Genomic DNA, 19818 nt, shown 5'->3' on the forward strand with positions numbered 1-19818 from the left:
CATCATCTGACATTAATCATTTTTTCCTGCTTGATTCTCAGCTGCAGTTGGAAGCTGGCCTGAGGTTTGACTGGAGCCAGGATCGGAATCTGCCTGCTCTGCCTGCTTTGGAGACAAACTCCTTCATCCTGGGCCTTCCTGCGTTATTTACAGAGACCACAGCCCCTTTCCCTACCATCACCAGGACATTCCAGTGATTTCCAAGCAAAGGAGAAAGTTTCCTGTAAATTACATTTCCAGCAAGCATTCTGCTAATTAAAGATTATGAAATGAATTAACCATTGCGTCAATTAAAATCCATTCACAGCTAATACCTTCCTCTATTTCAATGTCATTTATTTATTGAGGGTGGGGAAGGAAGGAACCGCGCTCGGAGTCTCCAGAACTTCTCTGGATTTGGAGCAGACTTGGCTCTGCCTTGTTACATGGAATAGGTCCCTGGAGAATGTAGACTGATTGCAATCTAATTTATGGCATTCATCAACATATGAATTAATGCTGGGGTCTCAGATATGAGATCTCTCTATTTGCCTCTGCCTCCTCGCACAGGATCAGCAGCTCAGTTGCACTGCCATGCCTCCTTCCCTCCCAGTACTGCTACTTTCCTGCATTAAAGAAACAACCTTGGTTTTGGTTAAGAAAGCTTGTTTATCATGAACAAACTGGGCATCTCACCTAAATTTCTGGGAACTGAAGTCAACTGAAATGAAGGAGAATTTAGTCCCTGTTTTGAATGAGTTTGGCCTCTGGTGCTCAGCTGCCATGTGCCTCAGCTTCCCCATCTGTGACACAGGGACTCTGTTCCCAGCCTCCCTCTGAAAGCCACAGAGAGAATAAAAATACACTTGTGCTTTGGAGCCCTGCAGAGAAGTTTGCAGAGGGCTTTTGTGTGTTTTACTATTGCTTCTTTGTATTGTTCTTGGCTTTGACCTTGGACTGAGCTGAACCAAAGAATAATCAAACAAAGCACTTACATTTCAGGTGCATGTTGGACAGTTGTTAAAGAAAGCCTAAAAGTGCAAAGTCTTCTGGTAGCAGCCATTAACCCATGTGGTGACTGGAAGCCCTGGAGGTGCTGGCAGGGATATAAATCATGCAAGTGGTGTATGAAGAGCTGCTTGTCTGCTCTCTGCGGAGAGGCTGGCACAGACAAAACACAACAGCAAAACAAATCTGAGGACAGAAAGTGGGTGTGCAGGATGCCTCGAGGCAGGGAAGGCAGGTTAGGGAATAGGAGGAGATGTGCAGAGGAGCAGAGTGTGTTCAGACCTTGAAAGGGGAGAGTTCTGCTTCTTTGGCATGAGCAAGCAGTAGTTGCACAGGGTAACTGAAAGCAGGTATAGCTTAGGATGGGAACTATAGGATGTGTGTCTGCTGCTCCCTTTTCTAGGGGCACAACTCCACAGACAGAACTGGTTTTGAGACAGAAACCTCTGCATTTGGGCTGTCTCACTTTCCAGATCCAAGGTCATCTTCAGCAGAGTTCACTTCTGGAGAAAAGGTCTGGTGCAATGTCATTGAAGCTCAGCATCACCATGAACTGCTGTCCCATCACTCACCTGCTCTTTCTGAATTGTCTGAATGTGCATGGACTTAGTGGATGTGGCTTAGTTTTTTGCTCTTCTTTCTGATGAAAGAAATAAAGCATGTAAAGTAATTTTTAGACTTATCTATAGATTGTTCTGTTTGTCAAAAGCATCAAAGAGTGCTCCAGGGAAGAAGGAAATATTAAATTCCCTGTGCTTGATGGGACACAGAAGATGTGGATTCCCATTGTAGTGAAGAAGACTCAAGTTGGATTCATCAGGAAAAGCCATAACTCAACACTGAAGGACAGGAACCAACTGTAAAGCTCTCACTGATGGGAGACCTCCTTCATCTGGGGAACAGCAGGTTCAGCAAGAAGAACACACCATGCAACCAACATTTTGAAAACCAAGAGCTTTGGTGAGCTGTGGATAATTTCATGTAGCATTAGTAGACATTTAATTGCTTCATAGCAGTAAAGTGCAGGAGTCAAAGGATTCCGTCTCTGTGTAGTTAACAGCTTATGCTAAAAAAATCCTGCCCTGCTCATTAGGAATGTCACCTTCACTCTTAATTTCAGACTTTTCCTGAGGATTCAACCCAACTTCAAGTGAATGTTTCCCTAGCTAAATTACTCTTTGGTAGCAGTAGGCAGGCAGATTGGTAAAAAAACCCCAAAACAACATGCACATGCAGCACTTCCATCACAAACTAAAAAGATGGAAGGGATGTAATCCCACCTCTCGTTGTTCATGGGTTAAAAGTGGTTTCCATACTTTTTGAAAAATTTTTTTTCCTGGTTCTGCTCCTGAGTTTATCCTATCCCAAAGTAATCAAGCGTTTTGCTGCCACTGCCAATCACAGCAGCCTGCTGCTGACAAGAGAAGCTTGCTGCTAGAGCTGGAGCACCACGGGATGCTCGAGGCAATGCCCCTGCTGGGATGCAGCAGAGCTCAGTCCAGACTGGAGCTGTTTCATGCTCCTGTCACTCAGTCCAGGGCTCCTACAGTTCACCAGGAGCTGGCTGACCTTGTCAGACCTGCACAGGGAAAAGGGATGCTCTCAGCCATTGTCAGCCTTCCATCCAGGAGGGCTGTGCCCACTTCTGTTCTCTATTCCAGCACCCACAGTGGTTTGATGTTCCCATCCAGGATCCACCATCTGCACACGTGGCTTTGGAGCACAGGAAAAGGAATGTTACCCACTCCCATTTAGGACACAGGCAAATGTTCCAGTCCCCCTCTGCCATCAGTTCCTTTAATGTGAGTGTGCCTGTTGTGGCAGGGATGGCCAGGACGTGGCCTCAGGGGCTGTTTTCCTACCTGTGAGGCTGGGATCAGTCTGCAGACACAGTTACAACCTGGGCAGGCAGCAACACAGGGCTCAGACATGCAATGAATGCACTGTGAGACGCTGAATGAGCCTGGGAAATAGCAGGTGAGGTTCTGAAAGGTGGTGGGGAAAGGGCACGGCGGGAGCACAATCTGCAATGCAGAAGAGAGCACTGCATCACCTCTCGTGTGAGGTGGCAGATTAATCAGGAGTCACAGAGTGCATTTGTAACCTGCCTGGCAACCCAGCAGCGCTTCCCAACCCTACCCAGCTCTCTCTCCACACCTGAAAAACCAGCATAACTTTACACGTCACTCCTTAGAAACAGGTCCTGCTCTGGGAGGAGAAAATGCTGGAGCAAGGACTTGGTGAGGGACAGACAGCAGAGCCCCTCCTGGGTGTATCTGTAGGGAATGAGGACTGGCATCTGGGGAGGTCTCTGCTCCTGTACCTCTGCCTGCAATGAGGGTGATATTTCAGGGAAGGAGGTAAGTTTTCCCATTTGCCTTGCTCAATTCCTTCATTTCTTATTTTCCTCTACCATTGTTGATGCTTAAACTTTCCTCCTGAAGCCCAGATATCAGCAGGTGGACAGACACCTCAGTCCTGCCCTTTCAAGCTCTCTGAAAACTCCAACAGGTTTCCATCCATACAGTTTTTTTCTCCATTTTTTATGAAGGAAACATCAGGTGAGAGTTTTGGGGTTTTTTTTGATCTATATATCCAGCTTAGATGGCAGAGAAGATAGAAAATGCAGATACTGCCAGTTTTTCCCTCCAGATCCCTTTGAGAGGCTTTGGGAGGTGTCAGATGCACACAGCCTGGCTCACCTTCTCACTGGATTTCAGGACAGCAAAGCTGTGAGTGGAAAGAGGAGTGGAAAAACAGTACTTTCCCACCTGTTGGGATGAGGCCTTCCTGTTCTGCTTTTGTCAGATTTACCCAGATAACCTCTACAAGTGCTTTTCAGCTATTTTTACCTATTTTCTGGCCAAGCAGCACTTTCTAGAGATGCAAACAAAACATGTAATTCATTACTCCTACCTCACCTCCACTGCAACTACTCCTGTTGCCCTGGGTTTGTTTATTTGGGAGATGTTCCCCTTTCTTTTATGAAGCAAGCTTTTCATGCTGGATAATTTTGTGCTTGCCTTTAGCCTCTCAAGTCCTTTGAATAAGCCAAGCTGTCCATGAGATGGTGCCACACGCAGAGTTAAAACCCTGCTTTGCTTACCAGAAACAGCAGACAGGCAACAATCTTCCTAGGCACTGCATTTAATATGGCATATTTATTATGTCTATTATTATTGTAATCTGGACTTCTTCAGCTTTGGTTACATGAATAATACAGCATCAAAAAAGAAGTTTTTAAAGAGGTGCTTTTATATATAGATAGATAAAGATAGCTTGCTCTGATTCATCTGCTAAAAATTGCTGCTGCTCCTTGTTTGTTTGTTTTGTTCAAGCAGAAATTGCTGGGCAAGATGAATGCCAGGAATGGGAATACAGGATAAGCCTAAATTTCACAACTTCTTGTCATGCTGGAAGGTTGCTGTCAAAACTTTGGTGCAGGTCTGGAATTTGCTTAGAAACGAAGTCGCTGCTCCGGGGTGAGTGCAGCAGCCGAGCACAGCCAGGCAGGGAGGCAGGGAAGAGCATCTGGCCCATCCAGGGATGAATGAAGGTCAGCTTGTCTCCTCCAGGGGAAGGCTGCAGGGACTGGAGCAGGAGCTGTGCAGCCCCCACGAGCCAGCATCTGGAGAGGAATGTCCCCCTGCACAGCTGAAATTTGGGTGGTTTGAAGGAGTCCTGTGATGAGTGTTTTACCTTGTGCCATATGAGGGTGTCAATCATTGTGCCTGTTCTTCTGACCGGGTGCAGAGGTTTCTCTGGTGGGAATCAGGGTTTGGAGTGGGCAGCCAGCACAGAAAAGAGACACCAAAAATCCTTCAGGCTGTAAAAATGACCCTTGGGCAGGCAAATGTCTCACTCTGAAGTATAGGTGGAGGTATTGCTGCTGGAGCTGCACCTCCTGACTACATTTTCGGCCAACTTCTGCATAGCTCTGAGGCAGGGAGAGACAGAAAGCCTTCCCAAGCCACGGCACAGTGCACAGCAATGAGCTCCAGCTCTGCTCTCCATCCCTGCAGCTCTGTTTGCACCTGACAGGTGTTGCCACATCCACAGCCTGTGGTCTCCTGGTCCCTCACATGTCACAAGAGAGGACAAGCAGCCAGCAGTGGAGCTGGGAGCAGCATCAGATCTCCAGATCTGGTGTAGATCTGGGCTTCACCTTCTGTAGAGATCTTGGGATCTGGTCCCAGTCACAGACAGGAATCCAGACTGGCTGCTCTGGGCATTGCTAGTGATGTGTCAGAGTGGTTTTTCAGCTCTGCACGGACCCAACCATTATCAAAGTTGTGTCCCAGTAGTCAGTTGGATCCTGCCTTGGTGGAAATAAAACCAGTGCTTCGACTGTAGCTTCACAGAGGGTAAGCCATAAATTAAAAATACTAAGGAAATGGCTGTAACAAACACTTGACATCCATCATAAGGGACAAGATATGTCTTAACCCACTAAAACATTATTTGGTTTTTTTCCCCAAGGGCCAAAACACCGCTCTTCTGCATGAGATATATGTGTCATTGGATATGTGTGTATCCCTAAATTTAATTTGTCCAATTGCATTAGGACAAGCAGCTAATTCCAAAATTCATTTTGTTCCCATAATCAACCCCTCTGCCAAATGGCATTTGGGTGGAATTGTGGAGATTGTGATTTTTATTTAAAGTGATTTATTGAAATCATTAGCAATGTTCCCTAAGTGGAATCCATGGCAATCCTTTTAATCTTCCCCCCATCACAGTAAATGCAAACATTTTTTTTTTAATAATAGAGAGATTGAAATATTAGGTTATTAAAATCCACACTTGTGTATCTCTCCATGCTCTCTCCCTCTGTAATGGGTTGGAAACCATAACTGTGGAAATAAAGGCTCCCTTTCAGGCCGGAGATGCAGAGAGTGTGTAATGAACAGTTAAGCATCTATTTAGTCACTTTGCATTGATAAGGGTGTTAATGAAAATGGAAAGAGCCAACTTTATTTCCGCTGCAGGGAAATACAAATGTTGGGGGAGTATTTTTTTGGTATTGCCCTAAGCCCTTTTAATGGAGTCAGTGTCTGCAGCAGAACTCAGAGCTTCCCCAAGTGCTTTTCCAGCCTCTTCCCACAAGTACTCAATGGAGGCCTAGGAAACTGAGGGGGTTTGCCCTGTGTCCCACTGGAGCGAGGTCTGGGCTGTTGTCACCAGCTGTCCCCAGGCACACAGAGAGCTGCCCCTGTTGCCTTCAGCTCTAATTAATCTCCCCAGGTACACACACACCTTTGCAAACCCTTTGCCTCCAATCACTCAGCTCCATCCCCTCTTGGAATAAAGGGGTACAACACCGTGGGAGCCTGCCTGGGATAGTCACAGCCAAAGCCAGGCACAGGGCTGGGTCAGCCTGGACCAGATGCTCTCCTGTTCCCTCTGGTTGATGCGCTGGTGCCATGGCAACTGCTAACACCAAACATCTGTGGGGAAAGGACAGCTTTGGAGCAGCTTTGGTGCCCAGTGACCAGTGGCCATGTCCTGGGGGTTGTCCTTTCCTCCTAAGAACCCCAGGCAAAGGATGTGCCTCTGAGCAGAGCAAAGCCAGACTGCACTGTGCCACCCCTGCGCAGAGCCCAAAACTCACTTCACATTGAAAAGTTCCTATAAAAAATAATACTGTCCTATTTTCCATCTTGGAAGGATAAAATCTGGTGTGGGAGGACTGAGAATCTGACAGAGGAGCCATTTGCCCTTAGCTCCTGACTCCTGTCCTGGCCCTCAAAGCATCTCTTCATGCTCTGGGGGCAGAGCAGCAGCTCCAGCCCTGGACATCAAGATGCTGGGGCAGGGGACATCAGGACCTATCCCATTGCAGGATATGTATCCATGCAGCTGCACAGATATTCTTCTCTAACCAGTCACAGCTCTGTCACTTGTGAGAAGAAATTTTAGGATGCTGTTTAATGGTCCTGGGCACCAGAAGTGACTGTGACACGGTCCATGCACATTCCAGGGAGGACAGAAGAGCTTTTTCCTCCACATTTTCTTGGCTCCTGGGCTGTCAAATCAATCTGTCCATCACCAAGCCAAACCCTGGTGATATCTCCTGGTACAGGAGATGTTGCCATTTTATCTTATGCTCTTCCAACCCCCAGGCAGCTGGCAGGATTGCTGCTGGCTGGTAGCGCACACACACACACACACATACACAGACACAGATACACACACACAAAGTTAATCTTTTGCTATTATTTCTCAGAAGCTCCATTTGGCTGCTTTCAGGCTTATTGTGGTGATTTTCTTGCCCCTGTGACAGCTGTTTCTTAAATTGGGAGGCAGGGAAAAAAAAAAAAAAAGGAAAAAAAAGGGGGCCGTGATTTATTTTCACCTCCAAATATAAAAAGAAATTTTTGCCTCTAAGATTTCCTTTTCCTCCTCTTTAAATACGTCCTACTGCCTTTAAACCAAGCCAGCAACTCTGTGATCCCAGAGATCCCACCACTGAGGCAGATGAGATGTGTTTGTAGGGAACATGAACCAGTTTAAGACCATTATCAAGGTGGCCAAGGACAGGCTGGCTCTTACCAGTTGGCACAGTCAGCTTCGCAGGGAGGGGAGCCTCAATCCCTCCCCGCTTTCTGCTAACCAGTCATCCCTCCAATGCCCAAACTTTGCTGGGCGGAGGCTGCCGGGTGGGAGCGGGGCTGTGGGGAGCATCACTCCTGCGGGATGCTGTGCTGGGATCGATGATGTCCTCCCCGCTCCCGGCAGCGCCCGCGATGTGATTCCTCCCTGCCGGCGGCACCGCTCCCAGACAAAGGCTGCGCTCAGCTGGACCTGGGCTACCCACGCGAGCGCTCCCACCTTCCCCCGACATCCAGCAGACGGATCAAAGCCCATCTTTTGTCATGGAAAGGATTAACTCCGCGGGGAGAAGCGGCGGAGGCTGAGCCCGCCACGCATCGCCTGCTTCCCAGCACGCTCAGGAGTTTTGGAGCCAACCTCCCGGCAGCTAATCCTCCTCGCTGGGAAGAGCCGGCAGGGCGGCAGGTGAAGGGAAGAGAACGGGGAGGAGTGTCCACACACACGCACACACATCCACACACACACACCCGCACACGGCACCGGGCAGCGGCAGCGGATCGGCGGCTGCGTGCGGGGAGCTCCGCGGGGAGCGCAGCCCGGAATGAAACCAGCTGGAGCATCGGGAGAGGGGATCTGTTCGCTTGGAAAAGTCTTTCAGGTAAAACGCGAGACCGGCCGCATCTGGACTGGGCTGGGGAGAGGGTGCTGGGCTCTCCGCCGGCGTGCTCGGTGTCTCTGATTTGGTTCTGTTCTTAAAGGAATCGATCGGGAGATGCCGGTGAGAGAAGTTGCTGAAAGGCAGGCTGGAATGGCCAGGAGCTGCGCGCCGCCGGCCCCGTCACACACCGGAGCAGCTGAACTTTGTGGGGTCTGAACATTTTTCTCCTCTGCGAACGCTCTGGGCAGCGCTGACGGGAGAGCCAGGACGGCACCGCACACCTTGAGCCCGACCGAGCCTGGGGTAGTGCCAAGGGGGGATTTCTGTCTCACCGAGGATCATCGCCTCTGAAAAAAAAAAAAAAAAAAAAAATAAAAAAGCTGGAGAAGGGCAATTTATCTTTCTTTTCCAGATGACTGAAAATATCTACAGGATCCTGTCTCTCCGGTTTTCATCGGTGAGTAGCATAAGGGACAGGCAACTGAGGAACAAAAATGATATCAGTCAAAATCATTCCAGCACCTACTTTTTCCTAAGGAACTTCATGGCCATAGGGGTTTTCTGTGGGCATTTTCAGGAGTGAGACCGAGGTACCACAGATGCGTCCCTACCGGATCATGTAAGAATTTGCAAATGAGAAACGTACCCCATCCAGACCTTCTCTGCCCGCTTTGCAGTACATGGTTTGGTGTAAGCACAGCAATTCTCACCTCTTTCTCTCCCTTTTAAGTCTCTTGAGCTTGGAGACCTCTTTCCTCATTGCAATTATGATTATTTGCAACATCAGTGCCATCAAAGATTGGAGCACTTTCCTTTCCCAAATCCTCCCCAGCGTTAACAAGACTCTGAACTTGGTACAGCAAGTGGAAGCCACCACCAGCTCGGTGGTAAGCGTCCTCCAGGACCCCGAACAGGACAACTACCTGTCCAACAGCCAGTCCATGAACTCCAGCAACTTCACAGCTGGCCTGGACCATTTGTTCCAGTACTCATACTCGGACAATGACCAGCTCTACAAGGAGTACAAACCCCCTCCTCGAGATGCCATTCCTCTGCCCAAGGCTGTCCTCTACCTTCTCATGGCAGCCCTGGTGGTGGTGGCAGTGGCGTACGCCATCGTCGGGCATCTCATCAAGGACCTCATTTACGACTTTGTAGGTGAGTGTGGGCTTCATGCATTGTGTGCTTGTGGCCAAAAAGAACCTGGTGCCAAGCCTGGACGTGCTGCCTTGCGTCTCTCCTTTCATTTGGGTGGGTTTTATACCAAGCTTTGACCCTTTCACATTTGCAAGAGTGTTAGTTTATTTAATGTGCTGGGATCTCCAAATTGAGTTCTGTGTTGACCATCTTCCCAGAGAAAATCCTTGGGTTTAGCCCCCTTCCTCAAGGAGCAGATCTTGTGCCTGTGTGCATGTGCATAAATGTGTGTGCGTGAGTCTGTGTTGCCAAATGACTGTAAAATCCCTTGGCTAGTTTCAACTGAGCTTGGATTAGAGGTCTCCAATATGAAAAGTTTCATGGCAACAGATACCTGAGCACAGGATAACAACCCACTAGTGCATAGTGAAAGAAAATCTGCCATATGAGCTTAACCCCTTATTAGACACCAGGGAGTGTACAAACTCCTAGGAAACACAGCTCAGCAGTCTGGTTGCCTTAGAACAGCCATCACAGCCCCTGCAACAAATCCACGCAATGACAGCCCAAAGAGGGTGCATTTATTTGAGATTTGACGTTCTCTTCTTTTCATCCTGTTGCTGGTGAACGCTGTCCCTCGCCATCAGGGCTGAGGGCACAAACACTGCTGGCTGCTGTGGTCAGGCAGAGGTGCTTGGCTGCTTATGACAAGCTTTCAATGATACCCATGCTCTTTGCCCTATAATTTGTAAGGTTGGTCATGCTGGAGAGTGCAAATGTGCCCAATTCTCATTTGAATCCCCAGTACTTTTGGCCCCTACACCCTGACAGCCATTGTGTCCTTTTGGGGCTCAGGGCCTTCAGTTTCCCAGCTTGGATAGGGAGCCAGAAGGGATCCCCAGAGGGATTTAAGCTCCTGGTTCCTGCAGATGTACACACCCCCCAAAAGCTCTGGGAACAATGCCTTGCACAGGGAAGCGAGGCTGAAATCCCTTGGCACAGCCTTGCTCTGAGCCTGACCCCCAGTCAGGGTTGAAGCCCTGCAGGCTCCATCTCTGCAGGGGGAGGGAGATCACACTCATCTGGAACAAAATCCACGTGTTCATTCATGATTCCGCTTTATCTCCCTGCTCCTGGGACACAGGAGAAACACAGCAGCCAAAACTCCAGCCAGTGCCTGTGGGTGAGCAGCACCCCTGCCTTGCTGAGGGGAGGGCAAGCCAAGTCCTTTGGGCAGAGGGTCATGACTGAGCAAGGGCCAGCAGATCCAGGACACAGGGATTTAGATGGAGGGTTATTTGGGACAAGAAAGGTCAAACCTCCTGGCAGGGAGCAGTACTTGAAGTCTCACATGAGGCTGAGGCTAGAAAACAGCAGGGAGCTGCTGCTGGGGAGCTTTTCTTCGCTACAGATGGAAGAAAACAGATATATGTCTTAAAGTGTTAAATTTAACACTTAATCAGGAGCTTGCTGGGGCTATGCTCCCTGATTTAGTGCTGCCTTCCTCACAAAGGTAGGCAGTGGGGATAGCACCTAAAAATATACCCACTCCTGCCTCAAGAAGCTCCAAGGACCAGGTCAAGCCAGGTTAGAAACTCCCCCAAGGCAGGGGCCAGTACAGTTGTAGTGCCCCCACAGAACAGACACCCCTGTCCCTATTGCTGTGTCCCCTGATGCAGGAGAGCACAGCTGTGGGTGCTCAAACCACCCCTTGAGTGGGTACTGCAAAGCAGGGCAAGATCCACAGGAATGCCACGTCCTTCCAGGCACGGAGCAGGGCTGCAGCTGCAGTCATGGGGTACCTGGGCCCCAGATGTGCTGCTTCCAACTCGGCACCAATGTTCCCTGGTGACCTTTAACCTGAGCCTCTGCGTGGGATGAGGCCAGCAGGGTGCCCCTTCTCTTGCAAAGCCCTTTGCAAAGGGACTTCCACAGCCTTTCGCAGGACCACGGCCATCCCACGGGCTGGACAAGCACAGGCACAGCACTGGGGTCTGCCCGTTTGCTGCCACATGGGAAGAAGCCTTTTCCCAGTTTAACACTCTTTGCTGAGGGCAAAGCATCCTCCCTGCCCTGGGTGGAGGTAATATCTCTCCAAGTTAGGGTCAGAAATCCAGATGTGAGCTGCTTCCCCCTCCAGGCAGAGAGGAGAAGGCATTTGCCAAACTCCAGCAGCACCCCTCAGTGCCGAAGGCTGCCTCCAGCTCATCCTAGTTAGCACTCCAGGCCCATCTTCCCACAGTTCATACACTTCAAATGAGCCAGTCCTCAGAGGAGAGCAGACAAAACCATGTTTGTTAACACTGCCAAGGAACAGCCTTTAAAGAGAAAAGGTTTAATTTGAATGAGTTTGCATGAAATTACTTTAGGGACTGGACAGAGAGACCAAGGCACAGTAAATAAGAATCTGCTCCATTAGCTGCCTTAACACAATGCCTGGGTTTATATACTCAGCAGCAGCTCTAGCCTCTGCTATCAGCATTTCTGCACTAATCATGTTCAGAAATAGACAGGGAGAGATGGAAATAAGATGCCAAAGGGCTGGAGCCTGTTTCAGGGAGATTAAAGTGGGAATAGTTAATCGCTGCTTTAAACAGTCACTTGGAGGCATCAGGGATGATTATGACTCCTCAATAACAGCTTGTCAGACACAGCTTGGGGAGTCAAAGCATCAGGCAGCCTCCTGCACCCACAGAACAATGAGAAGCAGGTGCTGGGCTCAGTTTTGGATGGTGAAGGGGTTCTCGGGATGCTGCCAAGGTTTTCTCCCTGGGAAATCTGAATGGGTATTTGAGACACTGACACCTCTCTTGCAGATGCTTCTTAAAAAATCAGAGCTTGCCCAGGCATCCCCAGGGGACATGAACACTGCTGTGATGCCCAGCAGGCTGGGGAGGAGTGGAAAATGGGAGGCTGCATTGGAGAAGGAGGAAAGATGCATTGTTGGAGAGTAGGAAGGCAGAGCATCTAGATATGGATAAGAGGGCTCTGAAAGAGCTCCTCTTCAGCTCTTCCTGGAGAGACCTGGCCAAGGAGAGCCCCAAACACCTTAATTTCTATCCAGTCCCTCCTGCTTGCTCTGAGCTGACCAAGTCTCATGTTTGGCTTTCCCAAAACTCATCAGATGTCTCTGCTTGGGGTTGGACACGAGCTCTCAGAGGAGGGTGGGAGGGAGGCTCCTGCGTGAGCACAGCTCAGAGCCCACCACCAGTTAAGGCAAATTGGGTCGAAGCGTTTGGAAAGCTTGGAAAGCTGCTTAACTCTGAAGCGCTGGAGAGCTGCCAGAGCCGGCGCTGCGGAGAGGAGCTGGCTTGGCAAATGACAAGCCTGTCACCGACGTACGAGGCACCTAATTACTGCAATCCTGGGGATCAGCCCTCCCTCCCTCCTCCGTCCCCGGCAGCTCGCCGAATATCGCTCATATTTAACATTAAAAAAAAAAAAGAGAGAGAGGAAACGGGGGGAAAAATAAAAATAAAAAGTTTGACTGGAAACAAAGCTGTTGCCATGGAGATTGCACGCGTGTGCTCGCCGGGAAAGGGGAAAGCATCTCGCTCCTGCCCAGGGAGCAGCCGGGAAGGGTCTGATGGTCTGTGTGGGAGTAAGGCCTTGCAGGGACACCTTGGCTGCTGGCACCTGCTTCAGCCAAGGTCTCCTCCTGGCTGCTGATCTCCAGAGGAGACCTTGAGGGAAACTTTTCCCTCGGGAATGGGCCCAAGGCAGATTCCCAGCTGGGGCAAGGCAGGGCAAGTTGATTGGCACTGGCAGGACCGTGCTGGTCGATGGCTTTGGGACTGCTCAAAACCTTATGCCATCCTTGGAGCAGGGTCTTTCTTTTCTTTGCCCTTTTGACCCATCAGCCATGATTTTGTTTTTCAGCCTTATCTCCAACCTTCACATTCCAGGCTTCTTTAGGAAACAATCTCCTTGAACAAATAAACTGTGCATGAATGTAGCATTGCTGAAAATAGCTGCTGGGTGATCCTGCAGGGACACGGGATCCACTTTTAATTGCTCCACACAGAAGCACAGAGCTCTGAGGATAATTCAGCCCACAGCAGGGATTGCAGGCAGCATCTTAGGTCCATCAGACAGGACTTATACCTCTTCTTTTCAAGCTCTGTTTTGAGGATAATTCCTTTGCCTCCCAAAGTTGTGGGAAGAAACCACGTCAGATTCCCTTCTGCTTTTCTATCTTGGTCCCAACCCACTTCTCACAGTGATCCCCTGCCTGTTTCCCTTCTGGTGCATGGGGGTGCATCAGGAGTTCCTGAGGTGTTGTTTAGGGAAGCAGTGGCTGCTGAAGGATAATTCACCACTCCCCCTCACAGGCTGGGGCTGTTGGCCTGACAGGGAGCCACAGTGGTCTGGCCCTGCAAAAAGGGCCACCCAGGACAGCTGCATTTGAGGCCAAACCTTTGGAGTTCAGAGCTGGAGGAGAGGAATGTCCAGCACACACTGCCAGGCATTGATCAAGGCCTCAGGGATGCACCATCCCACAGCAGCCTTCCCATTCCTGCCATCATGTGGTCCAGGGATGGGCTGTGTCAGGTCCTGGGGGCAAAGGCTGTGTTTGTCTGCTGCCCTGCAAGCACTGGTGTCCCTTGAGCTGAGACCAAGCAGGGCTCCTCACTCTCTGCTCACCTTCACTCTGCCTCTAGAAGATATGGATAGCAAATATCCACCCCCAGGACCATTCCTGCCTCCCACCTATCCCACCTGAGTCACCACCTCTCAGAGACCCATTCTCTGGAGATGTAATGCTGCCTGATGGATGGGACAGGGATCAAACAAAGGCTTGGTCCAGGGTTGCTGTGGTGCATGCAGAGAAGGTGCTTTTAAGAGAATATCATAATTAATTGAGTGCCTTTTCCATGTCACCCTTTTTCCCACCAGATGCTTCATGCTGGTGACAGCTCTGCAGAGGAATAGTGTCCTTACCTGTCCATCAGCAAAGTAGAGTGCTCATGCTGTTTGGGGTGCAGGACAAATTTGACTCAGCCAGCATAGCAAAGCTGAGAAATTTCTGCAAAACAGGGAAGGAAGAACAAACCCCAACACCAAATTCGTTTAGAAAGAAGTGAATTTGAAGGGAAAAGGGGCATTTCTAATAAATTACTATTGCCAGGGGCAGACACAGATTTTCCATCAGGACAAACCTGGGAGTTATCTGTTGATTTTGCTAATGAATAAGTAGAGTCTGTCCTGCAAATGAGACAGCTATGACATCCAGCTGTGACTGCTGCATCATTTCAAAGACACAAGGGATATCCTTGAACTCGTGTCCATCGGGAATGCTCCGGCCAGAGCTGGCCCTGCCTGGCTGCAGAGCACAATGTGATTGCTGGGTCAGGACTTGTTTCAAAGAAAGAGGTGCTTTTGCTCCTGCTGATGGGAAAAGAGCTTTTTTAGCAGCTGCTTTCACACCCAGCTCCATTTAAAGCAAAACTAGAGCACGAGTTTGATTGTTCATCGAACATGTTGCCCCTTCCTTTCCTGTTTCCATCTCTACAGGGACTGTGAATGTCTCACTCACCAGGCTACATTTAAATTTCAGCCCTTTCTCCCACCCCCTTCTGCTCTTCTGCTTGTGAAGTCTCTTTTTCAGCAGCTGAAGTGCCTCATAGGCATCCCACCTGCCACCAATAAATGCAGGGGACTGGGCCACCCCCTTGGGGTGACACTGGGCACACAGCAACCCTGTGCCCCTCTGCACCCAGACATCAGGAGGCTGCTCCCTGCTGCCTGCCCTGTCAGGGGTTTCTGAGCAAGGACCATCCCTCATGCTGCTCGTACGAGAAGGGCACACTGTGACATCTGGGCAACCCCAGTGTTTTTCTGTCCCCAAAAATATAGCATATCCCAGGGGTCCTGCTTCCAGGGGTGCTGTCAAAGACTAGGAGAGAGACAGGGAGGTGCAGGGGCATTTTGTGCCACATCACTCTGCTACTTGGGGAGTTGAGCTGCTATTCCACAGTTCCTGATTTGCCCAGCCTGCTCTATCTCCTCTCTCCAGCTGCTTTGGATCAATCGCTCCATATCGATCTCACCCACCTCTGCACTTCCCACCTCTCCACTGGCCCTGCAGACCCCAGCAGGCACACTGAGCCTCAGCAGCACCTGCCCAGCAGGAAGAGGTGTCTCTGGGTTAGATGCTGCTCCCCAGCCTGGCTGAGAAAGTCACTTTGTTCTTCTCTTTTATCCAAGACATTCACCTACACACCCGTGTGCGCATGCCCTGGATTTTGCAGCATGTGTTACGAGCTCCTTCCAGTGGCTGGGTAGGGTCAGGCAATGCTTTTTCTTATCTCCAAAGTGTGACTGTCCTGGATGTGGATGTGCCACTGCCCTGGGAGCATGCTGTGTGATCCCTCCTCATCCCAGCTCTGCCTGTAGCTGTCCAGATCCATTGGGTGTCATCGGCCTAACTTTGCTCACCTTCTGGCTGGAGATTGTGTGAACCCATATATGGACTTAGATCCAAAAGAGGATTTTGTTTTCCTTGCTGTGTCTATTTTTTGTGGCTCATGCATCCCCCCTGCCAGCTGTAAGGGATGGAGAGAGAAATACCTGACATGGTGCTGAGGGCTGCAGCTCCCTTTGGCCGGCCACCACCACCCCTTGGCTCCCAGCCCTTGGCCACCCCCTTACCCGATTACACCCCTGTGCAGGGGTCATTATCCAAGGTTTCCAGCCTGTGTTGGCACATGATGTGAGGCTGTGGCTCCCATCCCCAGCAAAGTTCCTTCCACATCAGAGCAAGGTTTAATCCCAGAGATGCCAAAAATGTGCAGGTCTCCTCTCTCTCCTCCCTCATCCCTCCCCAGACATGCCATGGGTGACCCTGGGAGACCTTGGTTCCTCACCCTCAAACTCAGAGGAGCCAGAGGGAGAAGCTGGGGAGGATGGAGCCTGGCTGGGATGGAGCTGGCAGTGCCTGGCAGGGGGCATGAGGGCGCTGACATTTTTATGGTTGTTTCTCCAGGGTCCTGTTGGCAGGAGATCCTCTGCCAGCTCCACGGGGCCTTGCTCCCCTCTTCCACACATGGCAACACGCTGAAGTTACAGGCCATAAATGGCCACAAATGACATGTAATTGTGTAATTACTTCACTCCTTACTTACACAGTCAAATCATAAAGGCATTGCAGTAAATACCCTCTAATGACAGCCTAATTACATCTTCCTGCAGATTACTGGGTAATTAGATCCAGCAGGCTCCAGAAATAATTCCCAGGGAAGCAGTGGTTCGGATTAGCACGTACAATCCAGCCTGCTCTTCCCCAGGAGCTGGACTGCAGCAGCCTCACACGAGCCACCTTCCCCAGGCACCCCGGCCAGCCACATCCCCTTTGGTGATGATGCACCATGACACTTTTCCCGTGCAAATGGCTTTTGCTGGCGCCCTTGGTGCTCTCCCAAAACACCCATCCCCTGCATTTCTCTGCCTTTACCACAGTGCCTCATCCAGCTCTTGCTTCTTCTTGTGCCCACAAATGTCACCAGGAGTTCATCATCTGGCCACCAGATGCCACTTACCCCTACTCAGAGGCATGCAATGCTCTCTGCTTCTTGTTCTGCACAGCAATCCTTATCCAGTGGCTCCTGGGATATTTGAGGACCTGTCACCCCTTTTTCTACAGATTATTCCCCTTCTTCCCTGCTACTCCACTGGAGTTTTATGGCTGACGTCAAGGAAAGCAAGCTGAGAACTTTAATAGTATTTGTAGGAGGCAATCTTGTTACTGCCTTCAGCTTCTCCTCCTGGCCAGCAGCTGTGTGGGGGCTGCAGGAGCTGCAAGGTCTTGGGGGCAAGAGGTTCTGCCTGAGATGGACCAGGCAGGGCCAGACCACAGAGAAGGTGGTGGAGTGTTTGGCCTTTAGTCTAAACCCAGTAAAGCCAAGTAAAATCAAAGTTGTAAAGGAAAAAAGCCCTAAATGAGCCTTCTGGGCTTGGCTGATTTTCCTTGGGGAAGGGTTGTGATGGGGAGTCCAGCCTCAGGTGGGTTATGAATGTGAAAGCTAAATGTCCTCAGGGCAGATGCAGGGCTCCCTGAAAACCTTTGGAACATTTCTTTGCTGAGTTTTCCAATCCCTCTTGCCAGCACTGGGGTGGCTGAGGGAGCTGTGGTGATTCTTCTCCTGCCTTTCCTGCTGGACAACCAGCAAACCCTGCTACCACAGTGATGATGGTGAAGAAAATAGGAAAACCAAGGACAATTAGTCCCTCTCTGGACATGTTGCCTGTGCCCAGCGTGGTGGGAGCTCTACCCTCCTTGGAGATAGTCCCCTCCTCCAGCCAGCCCATGCTGGCAGTGGGGCACAACCCCCTCCACTCCCTGTCCAGTTCCCCTGGCAGAGTGGTCACCTACCCTGGTGCATCATCCTGAAAGTCCTGTTCTGCTCTCTTGGGGATGCTGTGGCCAAATGGCTTTAGGCTGGAGAAAAAAATTCAAATATTGCATTGCAAAAACAACAAAACTTTTGGCTTTTCCTAAAAGAAAAAAAAAAAAAAAAAAGAGACAAGCTGAGAACTTTGGGTCTCTCAAAAAATGCCCCAAATTTGACTTATAGTGCACACACTGAGCACAAAGAGGCCCGCAGGTCATTCTTGTGTCTCTGCTCACACCTGGAGAAATGTCTGGCCACCACAGGTGAGCCGAGAAATGAGATCTTCCATTCACTTCACACCCAGCATCTCACCCTGGCATTCAGTCCTAGTTTGGCTGCAAAACTTTTTTCCACATGAGAATGACATCATCTCACTGGGATGGCATTTCTGTGTCCCTGCTCCATCAGGAAACCTGTGTCCTCTACTGAAGAGCCACAACTGGAATGTCCTGTGGGGACAGAAAATACCCCACTGCACAAAGGAGATAGATTTGATTCTGTGAGATCCAGTGGCAAATAAGCAGAGCTCCTCAGGAGTAACAAAACCAGGCTGGTCCTTTTGTCTGCCTCCTGGTAGCCACCTCTGCTTTATTTTGGTAGCAGAACTAAAGCAGAGGGGTGCTGGTGCTCCACTGCCCACAGCCACAATTTCTTAGGCTACTCTCCCCTCACCTGGGTTTCCCCAGCTTAGGTATCCTCACTGCTGGTGCCTTCCTATCTCAGTGGGCCGTGGCCTCTCACTGCCCAAACAGCCAAATTTTTAAAAAGATAGCTCTTTGGGAAGCAGCACTGCCTGCTTTCCCTTGTGCTGCAGGGGATGTTTCAGCAGTGACATTGTATTTTGGAGGGGGATCAGTCACCCCCAGGGTTGTGGCAGCGGCTGGATCAGCTCAGAGCCAGGTCCTGTGCTCTGGTGAGCAGCAAGAAGCACAGCCCCAAAACTGCCATGGAGGGTTTGAGGCCCTGGCATGGCTGTAATACACTCTCAAGGCAGACGAGTACATCCCAGCCACATCTCCAGCCCCATTTGGATGACACGTAGTTATTCAATCGTTTACTCTGTCTGACAGCAAAATCCCACTTTAGGAAATGCATTGCTAGAGACCCCAGATGCACACTTCACTTTGGAGGCACTTCACTCTCATTTTTGGGATTAACAGGATGATTTCATCTGCCTAAGCCGGGAGGGCTTCCAGAAACCAGCAGCCTGAAAACCAGCCCAGAGCTGGGAAGAGCAGAGATCCCAGCACCAAGGGATTGGAGGGAGCTGAAGGGGCAGGGGTGGGCAAGGGACACTCCTGGAGGGGGAAGCACCCAGAGCTAGAGGTAGGGTGTAGCAGGAGGCAGCAATTCTCAAGCAATTTCAACACCTTGAGCTCTGGGCAAAGAGCTGGAGGTAACCAGGGTTTTGTTTTGTGCTTTTCCTTCCTCCAGACTGGATCTTTGGCCCCAACCCAGATGACAACAGCAACAAGAGCGACATCAACTGCATCAGCAACAGCGTCAACGAGATGAGCGAGATGCCCGAGGCGCCGCGGCACCGCGAGCGCCAGCCCCAGGACGTGGTCATTGCCATCAGCGAGACTTGCCACCTGCCACAGCAGACGTGACCCGTGCCACACCCGGGCCAGGCGGGATGGAGCAGCGGGATGGAGCAGAAGGATGGAGCAGAAGGATGGAGCAGTGAAACAGTGCAGCAGGACCGGGCACGGAGAGGAAGGGATGGGCAAAGCCGGCACCGTGGAGCAAAGCCCTTCTCCCCCTGGTTTTACCAGCCTCTAAGGACCTTGCGGGGGTGGGTGGCATCACCCCTTCTCCCAGGCTTGTCAGCCCTGTCCTGACGTCTGCCCTTGGGTTTGTGACCCCCTCTTTGTTCCCTGTGAATAGCAAAAAAGAAAAAGCAAATGCAAAATGCACCCACCAGACAAAGCTTGCAAGAGAAATGAGCTGGAGAGAGGCCGGGCGGTCCTTTGGCATGTGGCTGTCCAGTGGTGTGGGAATGGGTGGGGAAAAGGGCAAAGGGGACAAGGAGGCTGCAGAGAAATGTGGTTGTCTGCATTTCTGGGGACAGGCCCAGGACACAGCAGGGAGCTG

General features: G+C 50.4%; 1 protein-coding gene across 1 annotated transcript; it reads left to right on the top strand.

Moving 5' to 3' along the window:
* Positions 1-7366: 7366 nt before the first annotated feature.
* LOC100229855 (uncharacterized) lies at positions 7367-19653 on the top strand. The gene is made up of 3 exons (XM_012575304.5): positions 7367-8197; positions 8298-9355; positions 19159-19653. The coding sequence occupies exons 2-3, from the start codon at positions 8878-8880 to the stop codon at positions 19332-19334; spliced, it is 654 nt and encodes a 217-aa protein (XP_012430758.5). The 5' UTR covers positions 7367-8197; positions 8298-8877; the 3' UTR covers positions 19335-19653.
* The last annotated feature ends 165 nt before the right edge of the window (positions 19654-19818 follow it).

Source organism: Taeniopygia guttata, chromosome 8, assembly GCF_048771995.1.
Source record: "Taeniopygia guttata chromosome 8, bTaeGut7.mat, whole genome shotgun sequence".
Classification (NCBI taxonomy): domain Eukaryota; kingdom Metazoa; phylum Chordata; class Aves; order Passeriformes; family Estrildidae; genus Taeniopygia; species Taeniopygia guttata.